Here is a 20156-nt window from a genome sequence, read left to right as displayed (position 1 = left end):
GGCTCGCCTGGGGAAACGACCAGGGAAGCCCGATGTTGTTGATTCAGGAGCTGAAGGCGGTGAGAGCGATAACGATAAACGCTCACCCCAAAAAGGCAGGGACCTTAAATCCAGAATAACGCTGCCTAAAGACGTGAATTGTGAAACTAACTGCAACTGACAGCGCGCAGATTGGATCGTCCGTGCAAGGGGAAAAAAGAAGCTATTTCTTTTTTCTCGTAAGGCTGACAGCCCCAGCTGCGCTGTGTGGTGATCTCCCCCACTCCTTCTTCTTTCCCCCTCCCCTCTCTACCCCACACCATTCAGCATTCCCAAAGGGACTCTCCCATCCAATGGAAGACTCACTCGAGAATCGCTCCGATGTTTCAAAGAACACCTCGATCGACTCTTTAGAGAGTACAGGCCTTCCGCGGCCCGCTGTCGCGTAAGACTATCTCTTTTATTTGGCATATGCCATTGATATGGACATGGCTGACGCATACTATCCCAACCCTTCAGCTCATTTGGCTCCTTCGATAATCCTCAGCGACATCGACAACGGAATCCCCGAGCAAGGCGTCCGGTGAAGGTAGCATTCCTCTGCCGTTCGTCATGAATCCCGACTGACCATACGGCTAGGAAACACTGGACGCCCGCTCCGAATATACCACCAGTCAGGACGATGGTACCGCCGAGCATCGTATCAATCAGTATATAATCAGACAAGAGATTGGTCGGGGGTCCTTCGGAGCTGTTCACCTCGCCGCGGACCAATTTGGCAATGAATATGTGCGAGTTCACTTCCCACGGAAATGGACATGACCTGAATGGGGTAAAATCTAACAATTATCACTAGGCCGTGAAAGAATTTTCAAAGTCTCGACTGCGGAAACGAGCACAATCGCATCTTCTGCGACGGCCTCGAGGACCTCGTCGCCCGGGCACTGGATTTAACTCGCCGCTCCATCGTCATCCGTCCGAGGACGATAATGAGAATGCAAAGAACCCGCTCTACCTGATCAAGGAAGAGATTGCCATCATGAAGAAATTGAATCATAATAACTTGGTCTCGCTGATCGAGGTGCTGGATGATCCGACCGAGGACTCGCTATACATGGTCATGGAAATGTGTAAGAAGGGCGTCGTCATGAAAGTGGGGTTGGAAGAGCGAGCTGACCCGTACGATGACGAGCATTGCCGCTGTTGGTTCCGCGATCTAATGCTGGGTATTGAATATCTTCATGCGCAGGGTATCGTGCATCGAGATATCAAACCCGATAACTGCTTGGTGACTAGCGATGATGTACTCAAGGTGGTCGATTTCGGCGTGTCGGAAATGTTTGCCAAGGAGTCGGATATGTTCACGGCTAAGTCTGCTGGATCACCTGCCTTTCTCCCGCCAGAGCTGTGTGTAGTGAAACACGGCGATGTCTCGGGCAAGGCAGCGGATATCTGGTCCATGGGAGTCACTTTGTACTGTCTTCGGTATGGACGCCTGCCATTTGAACAGCAGAGTATCTTCGAGCTGTATGAGAGTATTCGCAGTGACGAGGTGGTATGTGAGGATGAACAAGATGAGCAGTTCAAGGATTTGATGGCTCGACTCTTACAGAAAGATCCCGCAAAACGCATCAGAATGAGGGATTTACGGGTGAGTAGCCCCAGAATTGGAATAATTGCAAATGCTCACGACTTGTTGAGTACAGACACATCCCTGGGTCACCTTGAATGGGACCAATCCTCTTCTCTCGAAGGAGGAAAACACTGCTCAGATGATCGAGCCCCCAACCGAAGAGGAGATGAACATGGCTATTACAGGAAACTTTGGCCGCCTTATGACAGTGGTGAGTACAAGCGAAGGGAATTTTCCAAGCAGACGCTAATTCCAGGCAGATGAAAGCAGTCAAGAATTTCAAGCGGCTTGTCGACCCAGCCAAGGGAGCAGCAGGGCCAGCCATGCAAAGTATTCTAGGTGGCGATGCTCAATTCGTTGCCCCGCCCATGGAAATGGACGAGAGTGAAGACTTCCCAGAAGTTGGACTTGGCCAAGGGCACGGTCACGGCAGTCATGGCTTGAACGCAGGCGTCCGAAGATTCTTGGGCAGATCTCCCATGTCTGCTTTGCGCCGAGATCACTTCGGCCCCAGACCCGGGGCCAGCGACTCAGCTAGCATGTCTTCCCGACCAGAGCACAGTCCTGCGAGTAGTCGCCTGCCCAGCGGGGTCTTCGAACCGGAGCGGAGAGATTCTGGCTCTATACGCAGCGGTCGATCAGGGAGAGCGGATGAACGATCTGAATCTCCAAAACTTCCACTCTCTAGAGCCAGCTCAGCAACCACAAAGCGCAGCATCGAGGGGACAAGAGGACACGCCCGAGACCCATTGGAAGAAAACTGGTCATATTTATCCATTGGGCCGTCAACATACACCGGCACATCGCAAGAAGAACAGTTCCCCGTCAGCGATCCAGTCCCGATATTTGCAGAACCCGACAGCACAGAAGACATGGACCTACCAACTGTCGACGACCCTGTAATCGTCAGCGAATCCCCCGGCGCAGCAGACTTCGACATCTACGAAACGGCATATGGCAAAGAACTAGAGCGCATCCGATCAGAAACCACCCAAACCAGCGCTGGCGCTGGCGCCGGTAACGGAACTGACACTGGTACCGATGAAGGTGCAATTCCCGGCCCAAAGGTCTACCTAACACGCCGCGTGGAAGGTAAAGACGAAGTGATGAAGTTCGTGAAAGACAAAACCCTAAATCTACAAGTCGGGCAGAAATTCAGCTCGCCCAGTCGCGGGCCGTCGACGGCATTCGGCGCTGCGGTGAGTATGCTTCGCAATCAGATTCAGCAGCAGAAAGAACAAGCTGGGCGTGAAGAGCAGAGGCAGACTTCGGAGCACAATCAGGTCCAGGCCCAGCAGGAAAGAAGAGGATCGCATCCGTATTCGTCTGCTTCTATACCCGAGCCTGAACCCTCGGCCCTCGAGGCAATGGGTACTCACACAGATGCACCGGCGGGTGACTCCTCGGTTAAGTTGAGGCGGCTTCTTAATAGGGCGCGGGATAAATCTGGAGAGTGATTTAGTTGGGCTGAGATTCCAGAATTGTTTTACATACATACCCTGGATGCGATGAAGAGGCGAGGGAGGAGGGGGAGGGGGAGGGGAGGGGATGGTAGTTACTACTATGCATACCCGTTCGTGCATTGCAGTGCAGTGCAGCGCATCGCATCGCCAAACGTCGTGTCCTACTTTCCATTTCCATTTCCATTTCCTTTTCAAGTTCATATACCTTGCCTTCGAGTCGCCTTACATTTATCTTTTCATTTCATTGTCCATATCAAATTTTATTTACCGCTTCTGATACCGAAAGTTTTCTCAAAGAGTACTTATTTGGGCAGACTACCTTAGGTCCGATCCGAGTCATGGTGTCCTCAGGGCTTAGTCTAGCCTAGGTTATAGTCTAACTGGCAAATCTAAAGGCGAACCATCCTATTGGATACTAAACAATATCCGTTCTCAAGCCAGGTCCCCGCCGAACCAAAGATTCAAATGCCAAGCTTTTCTCCGCTTTGGATTAAGCTTTACCGTATATAAGTGCTGGCAAGGGTTCATTCAAGTTTGAATAGTGCGGGTTATCTCTAGAAGAATAGATTAGTGGCTTTGTGATTTACGGGTATTGGTAGTAGTATACGGTAGCAGTAGGTGTCACTCCTAGTAAGCTGTATACTTCATTCTCACTGTGGTTCTTGCAATGGCCGAAGGGCCAGTGGGCATCTACTACTACTAGTAGTATTCAATCCGGGTAAGCCATACAAATAGTACATGTACATACCAGTAGTGAAGATCCTGGGCATACCTTGCTTAAAGCCAGGTTCAATTCAAGTTTGTATCATCAAATCAGACGTGTTTCTGTGGCTCAATTTGAGTCGGTAATGTATTAGGAGTTTCGTATCGCTAGGTATCAAGTGTCGGGAGTGAGAGAAGATGATACTAGTATTGAAGAACTCTCTATTGGGCTAATAAAAAGTAAAAAGGGTCATCCGACGAATTTAGGTGACAATATGTTCATTCAAGTTTATTGTTCATGCCATCTTGCAACCTCTATACCCTACCCTGCTTCACCATCTCATCTGTCTAGCCCGGTGGGAGAATATCAACTGGCGAAGATAGTAGAGCAGAGTTACGAAATGTCTAAGGAGGGATACGGCGAAGTCGTCCCCGTTTAATGATTCTTGAGCGAAAGCTCAAATTGATGGGAATAATAAGGAGAGAATACCCTACAAGAGGGTAGGTATAACCAGTATCCCTAAGAAAGAAAAAGAAGCAAAATTGTGGAATGACCCGCGCGCAAAGGCTTTCGGCAGTGGGAGGTATTTTGTGGTCCATCTGTAAATTTGCGTAGCCGTTTTTCTGCATTCCTCAAACAGGAAAAGGTTCACAGGAGGCTGCGTGATCTTCACAGGAAACACTGTCAATATGGTGGGAGGCGAGAGAAAATGGAGGCGAGTATATTAGTTGAAATTCAGCAGTGAGAACAGTTTCACCTTTGTAACTGTTCCAAAATAGTCCTTTTCACGTTTTGAAAACATCAATTCTCCTAGTAGGAGATAGTTGGAGAGGAAAAAGGCCTTGGTAGGAGAAGGAAAGGCGAGTTCTACTATAGTACGCTGGGTTTTAATAACTCGCATTCATTGTGTGTGCTTTCATATTTAAGCTAGGCAATTATGACGTCTTTCCAAACAGAAAGATGGAGCGGAGGAATTGGCATTGGAATTGGCATTGGAATTGGGATTGGAATTGGGTTTTGGCTAGGGCTAAGCTAGACATTCCTAGTACTAGATAACTAGTAGTTACGGACTTGTCCGCTTCCTAGTAATACTAATAGTAGTCCTTCGAGTACCTGGAGTAAATGGCAAAGGTACCTTTGTTAAGCTAGTAGTTAGTAGCTAGCGACTAGCAACAGTGTCAAATAAGAATATTATCATGATATTTATAGACTAGGGGCTACAATCCCAGTTTCAGGCTAATTAGTCCAAACTCGTATTTGAGTCCTACCAGCGTTTGAGCCTGTCTTGCTTATATTTGGGATTCAACTTCAAGTAAATCACGCGCGCGGACCCTGCGGCTGGCCCGGGGAACACGAGTCATGAAGCACTAGCAGTAACTACTACTCCGTACCCTCGTACTCGTAGTAATTAATCAATGCGACTAGTTACCCAATCTAGACTAAGATCGGAGTGAGATACTCAGCCTAGTCTCACTCTGCGACCCGTTCCCGCGCTCCTATACCGGGAGGGAAGTCAGTATAGTGGGGACAAGAGTTTATGGCGATAGAGTTAGTTGCTGTGTTTGGGTGATTCGGAAAGGTTCCGGAAGGATCTTCGAAAATTTGATCCTTCCAAGGTTCAAGTTGGATGATATTACCCGTGGACGGGCGGCATGTCGGGATCGATGTGCCGTAGAATACGAGAGGATCCTGTCGATCTATCGGTAATTGTTGCCACTGATTATCCAATCCCCGAAGTTATCCCGGCGAACCTTCATGTCTTACTAGTAGTACGCAAAATACTAACTAGTGCCAGATACGACTACTAGTAGTTAACGATGCGCTGTGTCTGTGTCCTACAACTAGTAGTAGTCCTCCGACTCTGTCATGTGTGATAGCGTTGTAAACTCTGTACATTAAATTAAATCCTAATCGTACATATCATAGCAACAACGAGGCAAAAATAAAAAGAGAGAGTAAAGAGTAAAAAAAGGCAATAGCCAGCATCAATAATTTCCCGCGGTGGGATGTAGTCGTGACTCGTAGGACTTGAATAAACTGGGGATATTCGAGGTAAAGTCCGAAGTTGAGTGAGTGGGTAGCTGGTAAGTTGGGAAGAATTGAATCCAGGAAAACAAAGACAGAAACAGAAAGATAGAGGATTTGTAAAAGCAGACAAGCGAAAAGTGAATAGATAAATCAAGTCAAGTCATGAAGCGTTGCCGAACCATTTCTTTGCCATTGGCAGGTATGGAAGGATTGAAAGAAGGAAGATAAGATGAGGGATCGAAGAATGGAAAGAAGGGAAAGAAAAGGTGTTTATTAAATGTACAGGAAACCAGAAGTGCAGTTGAGATCAGATCAGATCAGATCGGTTCGGTTCAGTCGTGGGCCGCGTGGACGGTAATTGAAGTTGAAATTGGTAATGTAAAGGGCCGGTTTCATGAGTGCGTGTCATATCGCGTCACGCTGGGTGATGAGTGGGACGGATGTCCAAATCAGTAAGCAGAATTCTCAAGAAATATTTGAAGAAGGAAACCCGTGTGTTGGCGAGGCGAGTAGCTCAGCTGGAAATGACTGAAATAATAAGACAAAGAGGGGTAACTCGGAAGTCGAAGTTGAAGTCGAGAATATATGAATGATAGAAAAACATTCATAGAATGAGCTCCGTAAAACAGAGCTAATGTAGACTGATGCAGACGTGCATTCATATCTGAGTCGTAGCCATAATCGAGGAAAAGGTGTCGCATTGCAGCGCAAAGCAAACAAATCAGAGCAGAGCAACCATTGAAAGGCAGACAGGCGTGAGGTCAGTAAAATCAGACCGAACGGGTCAAAGAAAAGCGTTGCATGCTGAACGAAGTAAATGTAAAAGCCGAACTGTATATGTCGTTGTTGTTTTGGCGTTAGCGCATGAACATGAACCAATTGGGTTCAGACAAAGACGGAAGCGCAGACGAAGACGAAGATCAAGCGAAGCGGTCTAGTTCATGAGTCGTAATCATTCTCTCCCAGCAAAAGACGACCATTATCACCACCAAGTGAATGAATACTACCACCCATCGGTCCATTACCGCGGCTCACCAGGTGTCGAACTATTCCTCAAATCCGAATAGCCCGCACCAGATCCAGGACCAGACCCAGAACCAATCTCACGATCTCTCAACCCAGCAACAGGAGTACTAACACTCACACTCGCACCAGACCCCCTTCTATCCGGCGAAAAGCGATCCGAAGGACCCCCAGAAATAGACCCAGGCCCAGGACTCGACAAAGCATGTCCAGGCCCAAACATCCTCTCCCCAGCACTATTCAATCGCGGCCGAAACGAATCCGGCGGTCCAAGTTGCAAAGCATGAGGCGAAGGTAATGCATTATGAGTGGAAGTCATCTCCAAAGGTCGGGGTAACTCGCGTAAACTCATAGCGCGGTTAGGGCGCGGGTCATGCGGGCCGGAACCTGAAGAAGTCGAACCCGAAAGTGAACCATGGATGGGAACGGGGCTGGATAAAGAGCCTCCTATCCCCACACCTACACCAACACCAACGCTAGATCCAACACCACCGCCAACACCAACACCCATTCCTACGCCCGATCTTGCGCGCGATACTTGCATATCGTAGGGTACAGAGGCGGGCATTAGACCCGGTGGTGGGGCGGATGATGGCGTATGGCCATATCCGCCCATAGCAACAGAGACAGCGGACGATGACCCAGGCACAGGAGCTGGAGCTGGAGCTGGAGCCGAAGCTGAAGGGAAAGCCGAGGTGCCGGGACTTGTTGGTGAAGGCGGGATACTGAAATGGATATCGACGGGTCTGGCGCGACTGATTGGGCGACGTGGGGGAGGGTACGTTTCGCCGCGGGCTTGGGCGGCGGCGCGACGGCGTTCGGTTTCTGCTTTGCTGGGGCGGCCGCGTTTGCGCGGGGGTTCGCCGCCTGGTCCGATGGCTGACCAGCGTGGGGAGAGCGGGGCGGGACTTTCGCTGCTGTAGGAGGCGTTGCTGGCGGGTGGTTTTGGTTGGATTAAGCGTGGTGTTGGCTGTGGGGGTTTTGGGTGGTGGGAGTGGGAGTGGTGCGGGTGAGAATGTGAGTGAGAATGAGAGTCAAGAGGGCGTTTGCGGGGGTCGTGGAGGGGTGGTTGGTGAGGTAACAGTGGGCGAGGTGTTGCGGTGCTCATTGGTGGTGTTGGGGCTGGTGGTGGTACTGAAGCTGCACCAATGGTTGATCCTGATGTTGATGCTGATACTGAGGCCGGTGCTGATGTTGATGCCAGTGGCGATGGGTTCGGTGCTGGACCCGAGCCTGTTCCTGGACCTCCGGGCGCATGAGGCTGGGTCATATTGAATAGGGCCATTTTGCAGGAATTAAGCGAGCGACCTGATTAAAGTGAGCAATGGTGGACATATTCCAAGATTGGCGCAATTGAGTGGTTGTTACCATGTGGGAGGGGAATATCATTCCAATTGGGTTCGATGCGATACTCATTGATAATGCGGACGAGATAGCTGGATGGGATGCCGGCTTTCTTGAGAATCTCGGAGAGTAGAGCATACTGAGAAAGTATTAGCTACAAGATTCTCGGAGTATACAGTCCGTCTAAGAGAGCCTGTGCCTCAGTGCTCTGGAATAAAATACCTTCTCGTCCTCCGACCAGGGCCTCTCGGGTTGATTCGACATATCCAACCATGGGAACGAAAAACAAACAGCCTCCGGTACGTGATGAATCGAGAGCGGCGAAGAAGAAAGCCAATGCGCAAATGCGAAAAGCGAGGGAAAGATCCGGACATAAAAAGGAAACCTTGGAAGAAATGAAACAAGAAATGAGAAATAGAAAAATAGAAAAAAAAAATAGACGGCGGGAATTAAGTCATTTCCACGCGACAAGCAGTGATAAAAGGCTAAGAAGAATGAGCGAACGAGAGTGAAGAAGAGAAATGAAACACAATGGAATGCACTGCTCAGTTGAGTAGAGCAGAGCCAGATCAGAAAAGCAGTGCGGTGCAGAGCAAGCAGATCAGAACGGAACCAAGCGAGGGACGAAAGTGAAGAAGAAACGATAGCCACAGAAAAGTCGACAAGAACAGAAAAAGAACGCAGGCAAAGAGTCCGCCGAGGAAAGGATTGGTTCGGAATCGCACAGGACAGGGCAGCTGCAGGAAAAGGAGTGGCTAGGAGACTTTAGAAGGGAAAAGGGGGGCAAGCAGAAGGGTTTCATCTTCCAGAACAAAAGCTCCAAACCTAGAGGGGCAAACAGGACACTACTGCAATGCTGTCTGCAGCAGGATGCCAGCGTGAAAAGCGGAGCCCACCGGTAGGAATGGTTGGGCCCAATTCTCAAATCGCGGTTTAAACTGACCCACTAATGGTTTGCCCCGCCGGGGTGAAACACGAGTCTGGGTACTTGGGAATGTACTTTTTGTCGTTGTCCTGGCGGTACTAAAGTGACTAGTGCGCGCTATATTAGCGGTAAGTAGAGGAAGTGTAAGTGGTAGTATCAAGTAGCTGAGCACAAAGGAGGACAAAGGAAACGGTTAGTCTTTATGGTTGGTAGCAGGTGCCCAGGTGCTTCCAAGTTTGAATATTTAATTACACTCAAAGTCAAAAGGATACATGCATGATGTACATAAATGTACATGTTGGCGCCAGTGGTACTTCCAGTGGTACTTACCTTCAACCCGGGCAGGCTTACACTAGTGGAGGTGGTAAGTTCCATTTTACCTGAGATCCCATGAGATCATAGGTTTCTTCCGCCTATAGTATTAATTGATAGAAACCCCCAGAGTACTACATAGTATAACAAGAACCTTGAATAGAGTAGGTACCTGAGTACTGGATCCAAGCCATGGATAGTAAATATCCCACGCTAATACGGTAAATGCAAATCATTGAACTGCACATCAGATCGATTGGTGACGAGCAAAAGTTGGAGTCTGCCGCTGATTCGCTGTATTGTCATTATGCTTTGCACATTGCTGTATAAAATGATTGGGCGAGGGTGCATTCCGAGGCCGAGGTATCAGGTCATGCTAGTGGTGTCGGTGCTATACTCGATACTAATACTACTACTGTATTTACAATGTGTATACTACTACAAACATAGACTTAATGAATAATTACTAGCTACTGGCTAATTCAAGTTACCAACAACCTTACCAATAACCACCCATAACTACTACCAGCTTTTGTTATACTGCATCACTGTTGCCAGCGTATACTTGCACGTGACAATCTCCGATCTCGCTGCCCCGACTACTAGAAGATCTCGCAACATCAACACCCTACAACATCTACAACAGCATATCTGCAAGACCAATGCCGCAGAAAATATTGCAAACTATAACTAACAACTCCCAACAACCCATTTCTCAATTATCACCGAGGTAGCTCCCCTAGCCTCGACTTTCTACTTCATCGTGCATCTCCGCTGCCTCCTCGCCGCAGGCGGTGAGCGCGAGATAATCCTCGATGGATCAAATTAATCTCCCTATCTCCCATCACTTCGCGTCTAGGTCGTGACGACTGCCCAAGGGTCCGAATCTCATGACCAGGCACAGATCATGGACTCCCCCAACGGCCTGAGAAATGGCAAGTCCATCTCCCCCGACGCGATGGCAATCTCCACGCCCTCCGCGAATGGCAACGCCAATTCCGCCCCAGATGCGATGAATGTCAAACTTGAGCCGTCTGGCGACATGAAGGTTCCTGCTTCGGCTTCTGCCTCTGCCTCTCCTGCTGCCTTCACCTCCGCAACCTCCGATCAATTCAATCCAGAAGCACACCCGAAAATGAAGGCCAGCCCCTCCGACGAGGAGACGGTCGGCGGCGACATCCTCCTCAAACAGGAGCCCGGCCAGCCTCCCAAGCTGTCGCGTAGCTCCTCGCAAAAGGTTGTGTCGCGCCCACCGCAGCTCTTCGATCACTTACCCGACAGCACTCAAGATGCCCTCGCGACTTTCGAGCAGATCCAGGCCTGCTGGTACGCGAATAAATACATGGGCTACACGGAACACGCAATGGAGTGTGACTGCTCCGAGGAGCGGGGTAAGTTTGATCCCTGCACCTGCAAGTGAGAGGAATCCGACGGACTTTGAACCCTTCTGCCGAGTTGAATGTGACTTGGATCTCCGTTGGACCTCCCTGTACAATCTCCAACGTTCTGTTGATCGTCATACTTATTACTCTCTTCTCAGATGCGAAACACGGCCAGAATCAAGCCTGTGGCGACGACTCCGACTGCATCAACCGAGCAACCAAAATCGAATGCGTGGGCGACTGCGGCTGTGGCGCCGACTGCCGCAATCAACGATTCCAGAACAAAGAATATGCGCAGGTCTCGGTCATCAAGACAGAAAAGAAGGGCTTCGGGTTACGCGCCGAGACAAAACTCGAACCGCACCAGTTGATCTTCGAGTATGTCGGCGAAGTCGTGGGCGAGGCCCAATTCCGGCGCCGCATGAGACAATATGATGAAGAGGGCATCAAACATTTCTACTTCATGTCCCTCAACAAGGGCGAATTCGTGGACGCAACGAAACGTGGCAACCTTGGTCGGTTCTGCAACCACTCTTGTAACCCCAACTGCTATGTCGACAAGTGGGTGGTGGGTGAGAAACTGCGAATGGGAATTTTTGCCGAGCGAGTTGTGGAAGCAGGCGAAGAGTTGGTCTTCAACTACAACGTCGATCGATATGGAGCCGATCCCCAGCCTTGCTACTGTGCCGAGCCGAACTGTACCGGGTTTATCGGTGGCCGTACCCAGACCGAACAAGCCACCAAGCTCTCGAATGCGACAATTGAGGCCCTCGGTATCGATGAGGAGGACGCTTGGGATACCGTGGTTGCCCGGAGGCCCAAGAAGAAGAAGACCGAAGAGAACGACGAGGAGTATGTGGACAGCGTGCAACCCAAGTCCCTTCAGGAGGATGGCGTCACCAAGGTCATGGCGGCTCTCATGCAATGCCAGGAGAAATGGATTGCCGTCAAACTTTTGGGCCGCATCCAGCGTTGCGAGGACGAGAGGGTGTCCAACAGGGTTGTCAAGATGCATGGTTACCAGATTCTGAACTCCCAACTCGCGCAATGGAAAGAGGATCACAATGTCGTGCTGCAAATCCTGGACATCCTGGACAAGTTCCCACGAATGACTCGCAACAAAATCATTGACTCCAAGATCGAAACGAATATACAGCCTCTCACCACTTGCGGCGACGAACGTGTCGAGCAGAAAGCCATCGTCTTATTGGCCGATTGGGCAGACTTGAAGGTAGGCTACCGCATTCCGCGTATGAAGCGGGACGAGCAAGCCAAGAAAGCAGTGAATCAATTCGAGCGCCGGGAATCCGGTCGCGAGCAGCGTCAACGCTCTGTCACACGATCACCCTCACCCTCATACGAGGCCCGACAACGCCCGACTCAACCACGACGAGAGAGAATTCAACACCAACAGAACCAGCGGCCTCGACCGAATCGTCGGCGCCAGCTCCCGGACCGTCAGCTCCCAGACGGATGGTTCCAGGCAGAGGACGAGTCAGGTCGCTTCTACTACTATACAGCTGATGGCAAACCTACATGGCAGAAGCCGACGGCTCCTGCGACTCCTGCTGCACCAACAGCACAGAAGAAGAACTTGGCTTTGCAAAGCATTATCGACGGGATTGTCAATTCGCAAGAAAAGACCCCAACCTCCGAGCACAAGATTGATACCCCCGACACCCCGCAACCGGCATCTGACCATCAAGAGAAGAAGCGAGAGGATAAAGGATGGAGGAAGCTTTCTATAGAGAAGCAGAAAAAGCTATACGAGAACACAGTACGTCTAATCACCCCAACATCCCCGGCCATGGCTAACCAACTCTCTCAGCTATTCCCCCACATCAAGCCATTCGTCGATAAATACAAAAATAAGATCCCAAAGGACGATCTCAAACGCTTTGCTAAAGAGGTATGCTCTTCCCTCAAGACCCAAAAGACCCCAATGCTAGTACCAGAGCTGCTTGCTTGGGGCCTGGAATATCTACCCTGTATAACAGCTAACAAATCTTCTAGACGGCCACCAAACTCGTGAATAGCGACTATAAAGCCAACCGCGTAACCGACCCCACAAAAATCAGTGACAAGCACCAACAAAAAGTCAAAAGCTTCTGCAAAGACTACTTCGACAAAGCCTACAAAAAACACAAAGAGCGCATGGAACGACGGTCCAAATCCAGCAGCTCCAGCGCCGCCAACACAACAGCATCAACAACAACAACAACACTCCCCATCCAACACAAAGAAACAGAAGCAGATTCCACACCCGCAGACGCAGACGAGGACGTCACCAAGCTCTCCGACGACGAAGCAGGTGGTGATGGTGATGGTACAACATCGACCTCACCAATGGACGACGACGCCTCGGCCTCAGCCTCAGCCTCACTGAAGCGCAAACGTCCCGAGGAAATCGATGCCGAGAATTTACTCAATGGTTCGTCGGCAGATGCTGGCTCAGCTTCTCCTTCCAAACGACAGAAATCTACACCCCCGCCGCCCCCTCCTCCGCCCCCTGATGCTGATGCTGACGCCGATGCCGATCTTGGCGATGAGACGCCAAAACTTGATGACGAGGATGATGAATCCGCTCCACCTCCACCTCCGCCCCCACCGCCTAAGGACGAGCATTCGAAGTCTCCTGATGAATATCCCGTTGAGATGGAGGGTGTTCAGCAACAGCAGCAACAAAATGGTGTTCAGGTGCAGGGGATATAGCACTGCCACTTTCATTTTCTCATTATTATCTTTTCTCTGGAATTCTTTTTTCCCTTTCTTCTTTTTAATTTGGGGTTTATTTATTCTATTTATCTTTCCTCCCTCTTACCATGTCATCGAATTGAGTAAATGGGTGATTTACTTCGGTGGAAAGATGGATAAGGAGGACTGACTGGTTGATTCCGCAATTCTATGCTATACAGTGCAATGCAACGCGGCGCGAAGCAAAGCGGAGAGGACGATTCGAGTGGATTCGGCATGGAGTGGGTGTTAAGTGCATTTTCTTCCCCTTGACTTCAAGTTTTTCTGGCAGTTTTTTGAAAAAAAAAGAATAGCGGTGGTGATGCGTGAAGGTGGGACGGACCTGGATGGGGACCAGGGCCAGGGCCAGCGAGGCGATATTCAATTCTTTTTTTGTCTTTCTTATCACCATCATCACGCCCCTTTTTTGCAGTTTAGTTTCAGTTTCAGGATGTATTTGGCAATACCCCAATCATAGTCAATATGGAGTTGGATCCTTTTCTTTTTTCTTTTTCAAATCTTTGTTTCTCTTAATGGGATGTTTTTGGGGTCATCTTTATAATTGCTTTTTTGTTGGGATTGTTGCTTTTTTGTGATGGGGGTTGGCTTCTTCGCTTATTGCGGTTTATAGTGGACTTGTATTAGGGACTCGGGGATCGGGGGCCTTTCTGGGTTTTGTCGTGCAGTAAATAGTAAATCTTGATTGCTATTCTTTGATATCGTGGATTTGATCTGATTTTACTGATGCCGAAACATTACAAGCTAGCTCAGAGTGAAGTCAAGCGCACTACTTCCTTTTTGAAGCAGAGAGCGCCGCGAACTGCTCATTCTACTAAGCCTTCACTCAAGCAAGCTGCAGGAGACGATTTAAAAGAATTGGCTTCTCCAGTGGGTCTTTTCTCTCCAAGGTGTCAACTTCGCCGTTCGTGATAGGAGGACCGTATTGATGAATATTACAATGAGGCCAATGGGTAGTTTCATTCCACTCATTGAATAACTCCGCCTCCAATTCCAAATCTTTCTTACTCGCAAATTTGGCCGGAGTAATGCATATACTATATTGGATGGTTCGGAAACTTCGGTTATCCTCATCAGAGAAGCAAGCATAATGTATGCTATGGCTGTCCCAGACGACAAACTCGAAGTTTCCAGATTCAAGACAGACTTTGATCAAGACACACCCGCGACTTTAAATTTTCCAATAAATTTGTCTGAATCTCAATTTCTCTCCCTAGAGACCTTCATAACCTTCATAATCTTCATCTTCATCATCCTCGTCGTACTCTATGAGCCTCGCTTCCTCCTCGTCAAAAACTTCCAATACATAGTTGCGCTCATCAGAGTCCGTCCATCTGATCCAGTCTTTCAGGAATCTCACTATGGGATAGTGTCCCTGTTTCTCAGCCAGGTTCACAGCTCTGAGGTACTGCCGTCGATTTGGGCCAGTAGGAGATGAACCCTGCTTGATAAGAAAATACAATATGTTGATTTGACCCCATTCTGCTGCCCCTTCAATTGCCGTTCTTCCATAGAGTATAGACCCCGGTGCGTCAACAGCTGCTCCAGCCTCAATCAACTTGTGCACAATTTCGGAGAACCCCTTGATTGCGGCGAATTGCAATGCCGTTGCCCCGGAATCATATAAAGGGCTTTGGTTGGGATCAGCCCCTTTCTGAAGGAGGAGGCTCACTAAATCAGTGTGTCCTTGTTCGGAAGCCATTTGTAAAGGTGAATTTCCAAATTCTGGATTAGGAGGATCATGGAGATATGCACCGCCTTCGATCAAGATTTTTGCAAGGTGATAATCTTGTCGATGAATGGCATCCTGCAAGAGTGTTCCATCACGATCTGATTGAATATCAACATCCGCGCCACTTTCAATCAAGAGTTCCACAAGAAGGTAGTCCATTTGGGTAGCAGCAGTCTGCAAGACCGTTTCGCCATAATCTGATTGCAAGTTGACATCTGCGCCGTTCTCAATCAAAAACTTTACGAGCCGATGGTCTTCCTCCTTAACGGCCATATGCAAGACCCCACCACCGGAATCGAATCGCATGTTCACATTTGCACCCTTATCAATCAGAATCGTTGCAACAGAATAATTTCGTAAATTAGCAGCAATATGGAAGGCTGTCCCATAAAAGTCCGATTGTATGTTGGCATCTGCACCATTTTCAATCAATAATTCTGCAATCGAGGAATATTCACGAAGAAGAGCGCGATGTAGGACCGTCTCGTGAAAGTTTGATTGCGCATTGATATCTGCACCTTTTTCGACCAGAGTCTTCACGAGAAAAAAGTCATTCTGATCGACAGCAACTTGCAAAGCCCTCTCGTTCAGTTCTGATTCAATATTGACATTTGCACCGTTTTCAATTAGCAATTTAATGAGGGAATGCTTCTTTTTTCTAATGGCAACTGGCAGGGCTCTTCCATACTGATTTGATCGCCTATTGACATCTGCACCAGTTATCGTTAAAAGCTCGGAGATGATTTCACAGGAACTTTCATTGACCGCCAGGGAGAGGGCATCATCAGGTAAAAAAACTTCATCTGGGCTAGGCCGATGATGTAGTCCAATTTCTGCTCCGAGAATCATTTTCACAAGCTTCAGGTCATTTGACTTAATTGCTTCAAGCAGCACTCGTTCTCCACGTCGCCCGATGTAAAGAGGGGCCACTTTCCTCAGCGTTTCAGGATCCAAAAAAAAGCTCCACGAGCTCTTTGTCTCTAGATCTGACAGCATGTAATAGAGCGGAGCCACCCCCCAGAGGAGCCTCAATCGCGCCACTTCGTAAGAGAAGTTTTGTAAACTCTGAGTTTCCACAAAAAGTCGAAAATAATAATGGTGATGCCCCCTCGCCAAGGTCCGCATTAACGTTGCACCCAAGGTCAATGAGGTGCATTGAAACCTCGATATCGCCTCCAAACATTGCCATCACGAGTGCATTGAGAGACGGACACTTTTGGCAGCAGGGGTTGTACCAGAGGTCTTGAGACAATCGCTGTAGACAGGTCGGAATACTTCTTGTTTTGATCATGTACATGCAACTCTGGATTGTTTGATTGACATCTGCTCCAGAAGCTAGTATGTCCAGGAAAATATCCTTTCTGATGGGTTGTAGGCTTTTCAATAATGCATGGCCCTTCTGTTGAGGTGTCCATAAGTTCAATTTTAGCAAGGCCAGCAGAAAGTCACGATTGCCTTTCAGAACCGCTATCTCAAGCACTGAATTAAGGTTTAACAGTTTCACACCATCACCAAAAATTGGGGTTCTCTGCTTCCACCATGGAACGCCCCTGTGCCTCGCGATCCAACTTCCCAATCGGGGAGATATTACCAGCCTTGTCATTAAGTCAAAGAGTACTGTGGGCTGCCCTTGTGAAGAAAACCCAAGTTCCAGAAGACGATCAAAGACATAATGATTGCCGGACAGTATAGTGATCCCAAAAGCTGTGGGTACAGCATATCGGTGACCTTCTAGTATGCTTAGCAAATCCATAAAGGGAGATTTGCTATCTTTCTGCACGGCTTTCGAAACAATCATGTTGATGTCCGATTCGTTGACGTGAGAGCCATGGGAAATGAGCAATTGTGCCAGTGAAATATCATCTTCGTATATTGCAGATTCAATAGGCCTTAACTCTTTCTCTGGTAAATCGAGAGTTGGCACCATAGAATTAGAATCATCATGGCCAACTCCTTGTCCAATAAGGAATGAAGCGAGAGTTTCGTCGTGTCTACCTATGGCTGTGGCCAGAATTCGAGCCCCGTTCAATCGCAAGATCTCGGGAAGCCACCCTGCAGATTTCAAGTACTCAGCGGTCCGGATACCGCCTACTGAAGGTACAAATAGGTCACTGATCGAGACGCCTGAATCTTTCAACAACGAGATTACCCCAATGGCTCCATTCATTATTGCCAATGCGATAGCACTCAATGAAGATCCCATGACAATGGGATTGACTGGTGCCCCAAGAGAAATCAGGTAGGAGGCCATATCTGAATCACTGGCTTTGACTGCTTCAATCATGGGCAAATCAAGTATACTCAGTCTTTCACCACGGCTAGCGTACGCACCCGAGAGTAGGAGAGCCAGACACAGGTCTTGTCTATGCCAGGCTCTTTGTATAAGAGTCTTTCTCACGGTTTCATGAAGCATTTTGAACTGATCGGCAGATATTACGTCTGCCCCGGCATCAAGGAGAAACTGTGTCGATTTTATATCGCTGCTGTACACCGCCAGAACCAACGGAGAGACAGATCCGCTCAGACCAAGAGGTAGATCGATATTTGCGCCAGCTTTCAACAAGACCTGCATAATCGCCAATTTTCCATCAGCTGCAGCAATTCCTAGTGGACTGGTAATATGATTGACCCAATCGTAAGAGTCGTTTTGTAACTCGCAGATTTGTGGGGCATTCACATCACAGCCGTGGTCAATAAGCCATTTGGTGAGCACGACATCTTTCGAGATACCAAGAAGTGTTTTCCCATCGACAGTGGTGCTGCTAAGATCGAATCCAGCATTATAAAGCATCTCGAAATAATCAATAATGATTTTCACCCAACTTTTGCGGCTGGCCGCCATACGAAGAGCCTGTGAGGAAGGGATTGCTCCGTGGGCGACCAACAGCTTAAATAATGCGGTGTTGTTATATTCGATGGCTCTTGTAAGGGGTGTTTCTTCAGCATTCATGGGCTCAGTAGATGCCCCATGTGAAAGCAATATGTTGGCCAGATCACATGCAGTCTCGGGAGGAAAAATTCCAGAAACATACTGCAGGGCGGTGCCACGGAAGTTGTCAATGAGAAGTGGTGTATTTGGACACATCCCGGCTTCTAGCATAATCCGTACCATCTCTTTGTCACGTATCTCTATCGAGGCTCTGAAGATTTTGTGAGCAATGACTTCAGCTGTCAGGTCTTTGAAAGCGAGAAGATTTCTCATGTTCTTTGCGTCGTCGAGTTTGCATTCTTGCAGAATATCGCGCAGAACCCGGAACTCGCTCCGTCTTGTGTGAAATGGGAGGGGAAATCTTTCGTCGGAATAGCTGATAAGTTGTATGTTGTTCGAGAACATATAGAGAGCAACAGGAAGTTCGGAGAAAGGGGAAGCGGTCTGTAGAGATTGTGCCGTGGCTTCGTGCTGTCCTTCACGCTCTTCAACTGGCATGATAGTTCTCAACGGCGCAACGGCCCGATAAACGTGACCTTGAAGAGGGTCGAGTGCTAAGCTCAAATCAAAAGGGATTGATGTGCGAAATGGATCACTTTCATATCCAATAGATCCGAGTGTCCAACTCTTTTGAATAGAGGGCGTTGAGTCAAATTTGACATCTTACCATTCAATATCAGTTAGATCAAAGCACCCAACAAGATCAGAACTCTTACCAAGAATCGAGAGTTGGCGTAAAAATGAGAACCAAGGAAGGTCTTCAGGCCACTGAAGCCCCAGATCACAAGGCGGTGCAGGAGAGCATACAATGACTCCCTCGGGTGTCGAGGGTAGAGATGCTGTCTCAGATAATTAGAAATTCAATTTCTTTCAAGGTTCCAAAAAATTTACCTAACTGGAGGCTTTGTATCTTTGACTCGTATGCATTCCGGCGGAGCCCAATTTGAATGCTCCTAGGCGATTGGAGCACTTTATTGATGAGCAGATCGGGGACCGGTTTCTTTTCAATTTTTCTTCTTTTGCACCTTTCTCTATAATATATCCAGGTCCTTTTTCCGCCGTAATTTTTCTTAAATCTCCATTTTTGGAATTGCTCTTGGTATTGCCACTTTCTATATCTTGAGTTAGAAAAAATGGTATCCAGAATTTATTGAAGATCAACTTGACATACGAAGCGACGAATCCATGGGTTAATTCCATGGTTTTCATGACCTTTTCCTTGGATTTTCCCTCTGTTATATACAGACGCTTGATTTCAGGCTTATAGGCCTCCCAGCGTTCGTTCTTCATGGTCGGTCACGGGTTAATCAGAACGAGAGGTCGTTTTTGGATCGCGCTATAGATAGAACTGCATGTGAAAGGGGACCATGCGAATGGAAATGATGGAAATGATGGAAATGATGGAAATGATGGAAATTATATGTATCTCATTTGCGCACGCATGATCTGTCGGTGTGATTGCGGCTGAGTTTGAGAACTTTTGTCGGAGCCTGGGTGCCGCAAATGGTTTTCTCCCAATAGCAGCTCTAGATTACTTCAGGGATGTCTGCAGGACGTGCTTGGCGGAAAAGGAACCCTAAGGAGAAAGTCGTGCTCGATTCACTACGGCCTTGGGTGGGCAAATAAGTGATGCAGCCATTGAAAATAAAACAAGACGTTATGTTGAACCTGGAAGAAATTCCCTTTCATCATATGAATTAATATTTGATGAAGCTGTCGCAAAAAGACAGAAGGCACTTAACTAAAACTTATGAGCAAAATATCCCCGGCTGATTGGTTGATGATTTTTTGGTTGGATTGAGGTCAGTTATCCCGGGTTCTTTCTAACTGCCAGTCATTTTCTAACTGGGAGTCCTTTTCTAACCGGGGGTTGGTTTCAGACCGGGGGTTAAACCCCCGGTTTTTTCTGACCCTTGGCTTTTTTTAACAGGCGAGAGAAAAAGTACGTGGCC

The 20156-nt window shown here is 48.3% G+C and overlaps 4 protein-coding genes across 4 annotated transcripts; 2 read left to right on the top strand and 2 right to left on the bottom strand.

Moving 5' to 3' along the window:
- Nucleotides 1-332: 332 nt before the first annotated feature.
- Nucleotides 333-3069, top strand: N7509_001179 (serine/threonine-protein kinase; the record flags this gene model as incomplete). The annotated part of the gene is made up of 6 exons (XM_056625816.1): nt 333-424; nt 499-568; nt 619-768; nt 836-1630; nt 1686-1823; nt 1873-3069. The coding sequence occupies 6 exons, from the start codon at nt 333-335 to the stop codon at nt 3067-3069; spliced, it is 2442 nt and encodes an 813-aa protein (XP_056494398.1).
- Nucleotides 3070-6827: 3758 nt separating this feature from the next.
- On the bottom strand, nt 6828-8437 carry N7509_001178 (putative AT DNA binding protein; the record flags this gene model as incomplete). Its single annotated transcript, XM_056625815.1, has 3 exons — nt 6828-8137; nt 8198-8312; nt 8396-8437. 3 exons carry the CDS (start codon nt 8435-8437, stop codon nt 6828-6830), a joined length of 1467 nt encoding a protein of 488 aa, XP_056494397.1.
- Nucleotides 8438-10317: 1880 nt separating this feature from the next.
- On the top strand, nt 10318-13504 carry set2 (SET and WW domain protein; the record flags this gene model as incomplete). Its single annotated transcript, XM_056625814.1, has 3 exons — nt 10318-10801; nt 10951-12701; nt 12806-13504. The coding sequence occupies 3 exons, from the start codon at nt 10318-10320 to the stop codon at nt 13502-13504; spliced, it is 2934 nt and encodes a 977-aa protein (XP_056494396.1).
- Nucleotides 13505-14756: 1252 nt separating this feature from the next.
- On the bottom strand, nt 14757-19494 carry N7509_001176 (uncharacterized protein; the record flags this gene model as incomplete). The annotated part of the gene is made up of 5 exons (XM_056625813.1): nt 14757-16255; nt 17004-18866; nt 18921-19043; nt 19096-19157; nt 19376-19494. The coding sequence occupies 5 exons, from the start codon at nt 19492-19494 to the stop codon at nt 14757-14759; spliced, it is 3666 nt and encodes a 1221-aa protein (XP_056494395.1).
- Nucleotides 19495-20156: the final 662 nt, after the last annotated feature.

This window comes from Penicillium cosmopolitanum (genome assembly GCF_028827165.1).
Source record: "Penicillium cosmopolitanum strain IBT 29677 chromosome Unknown utg000003l:1.0-3747932.0:1.0-3751027.0, whole genome shotgun sequence".
Lineage (NCBI taxonomy): Eukaryota > Fungi > Ascomycota > Eurotiomycetes > Eurotiales > Aspergillaceae > Penicillium > Penicillium cosmopolitanum.
The sequence above is the reverse complement of the archived record's forward strand: the minus strand, read 5'-3'. Positions and strand labels throughout refer to the sequence as shown.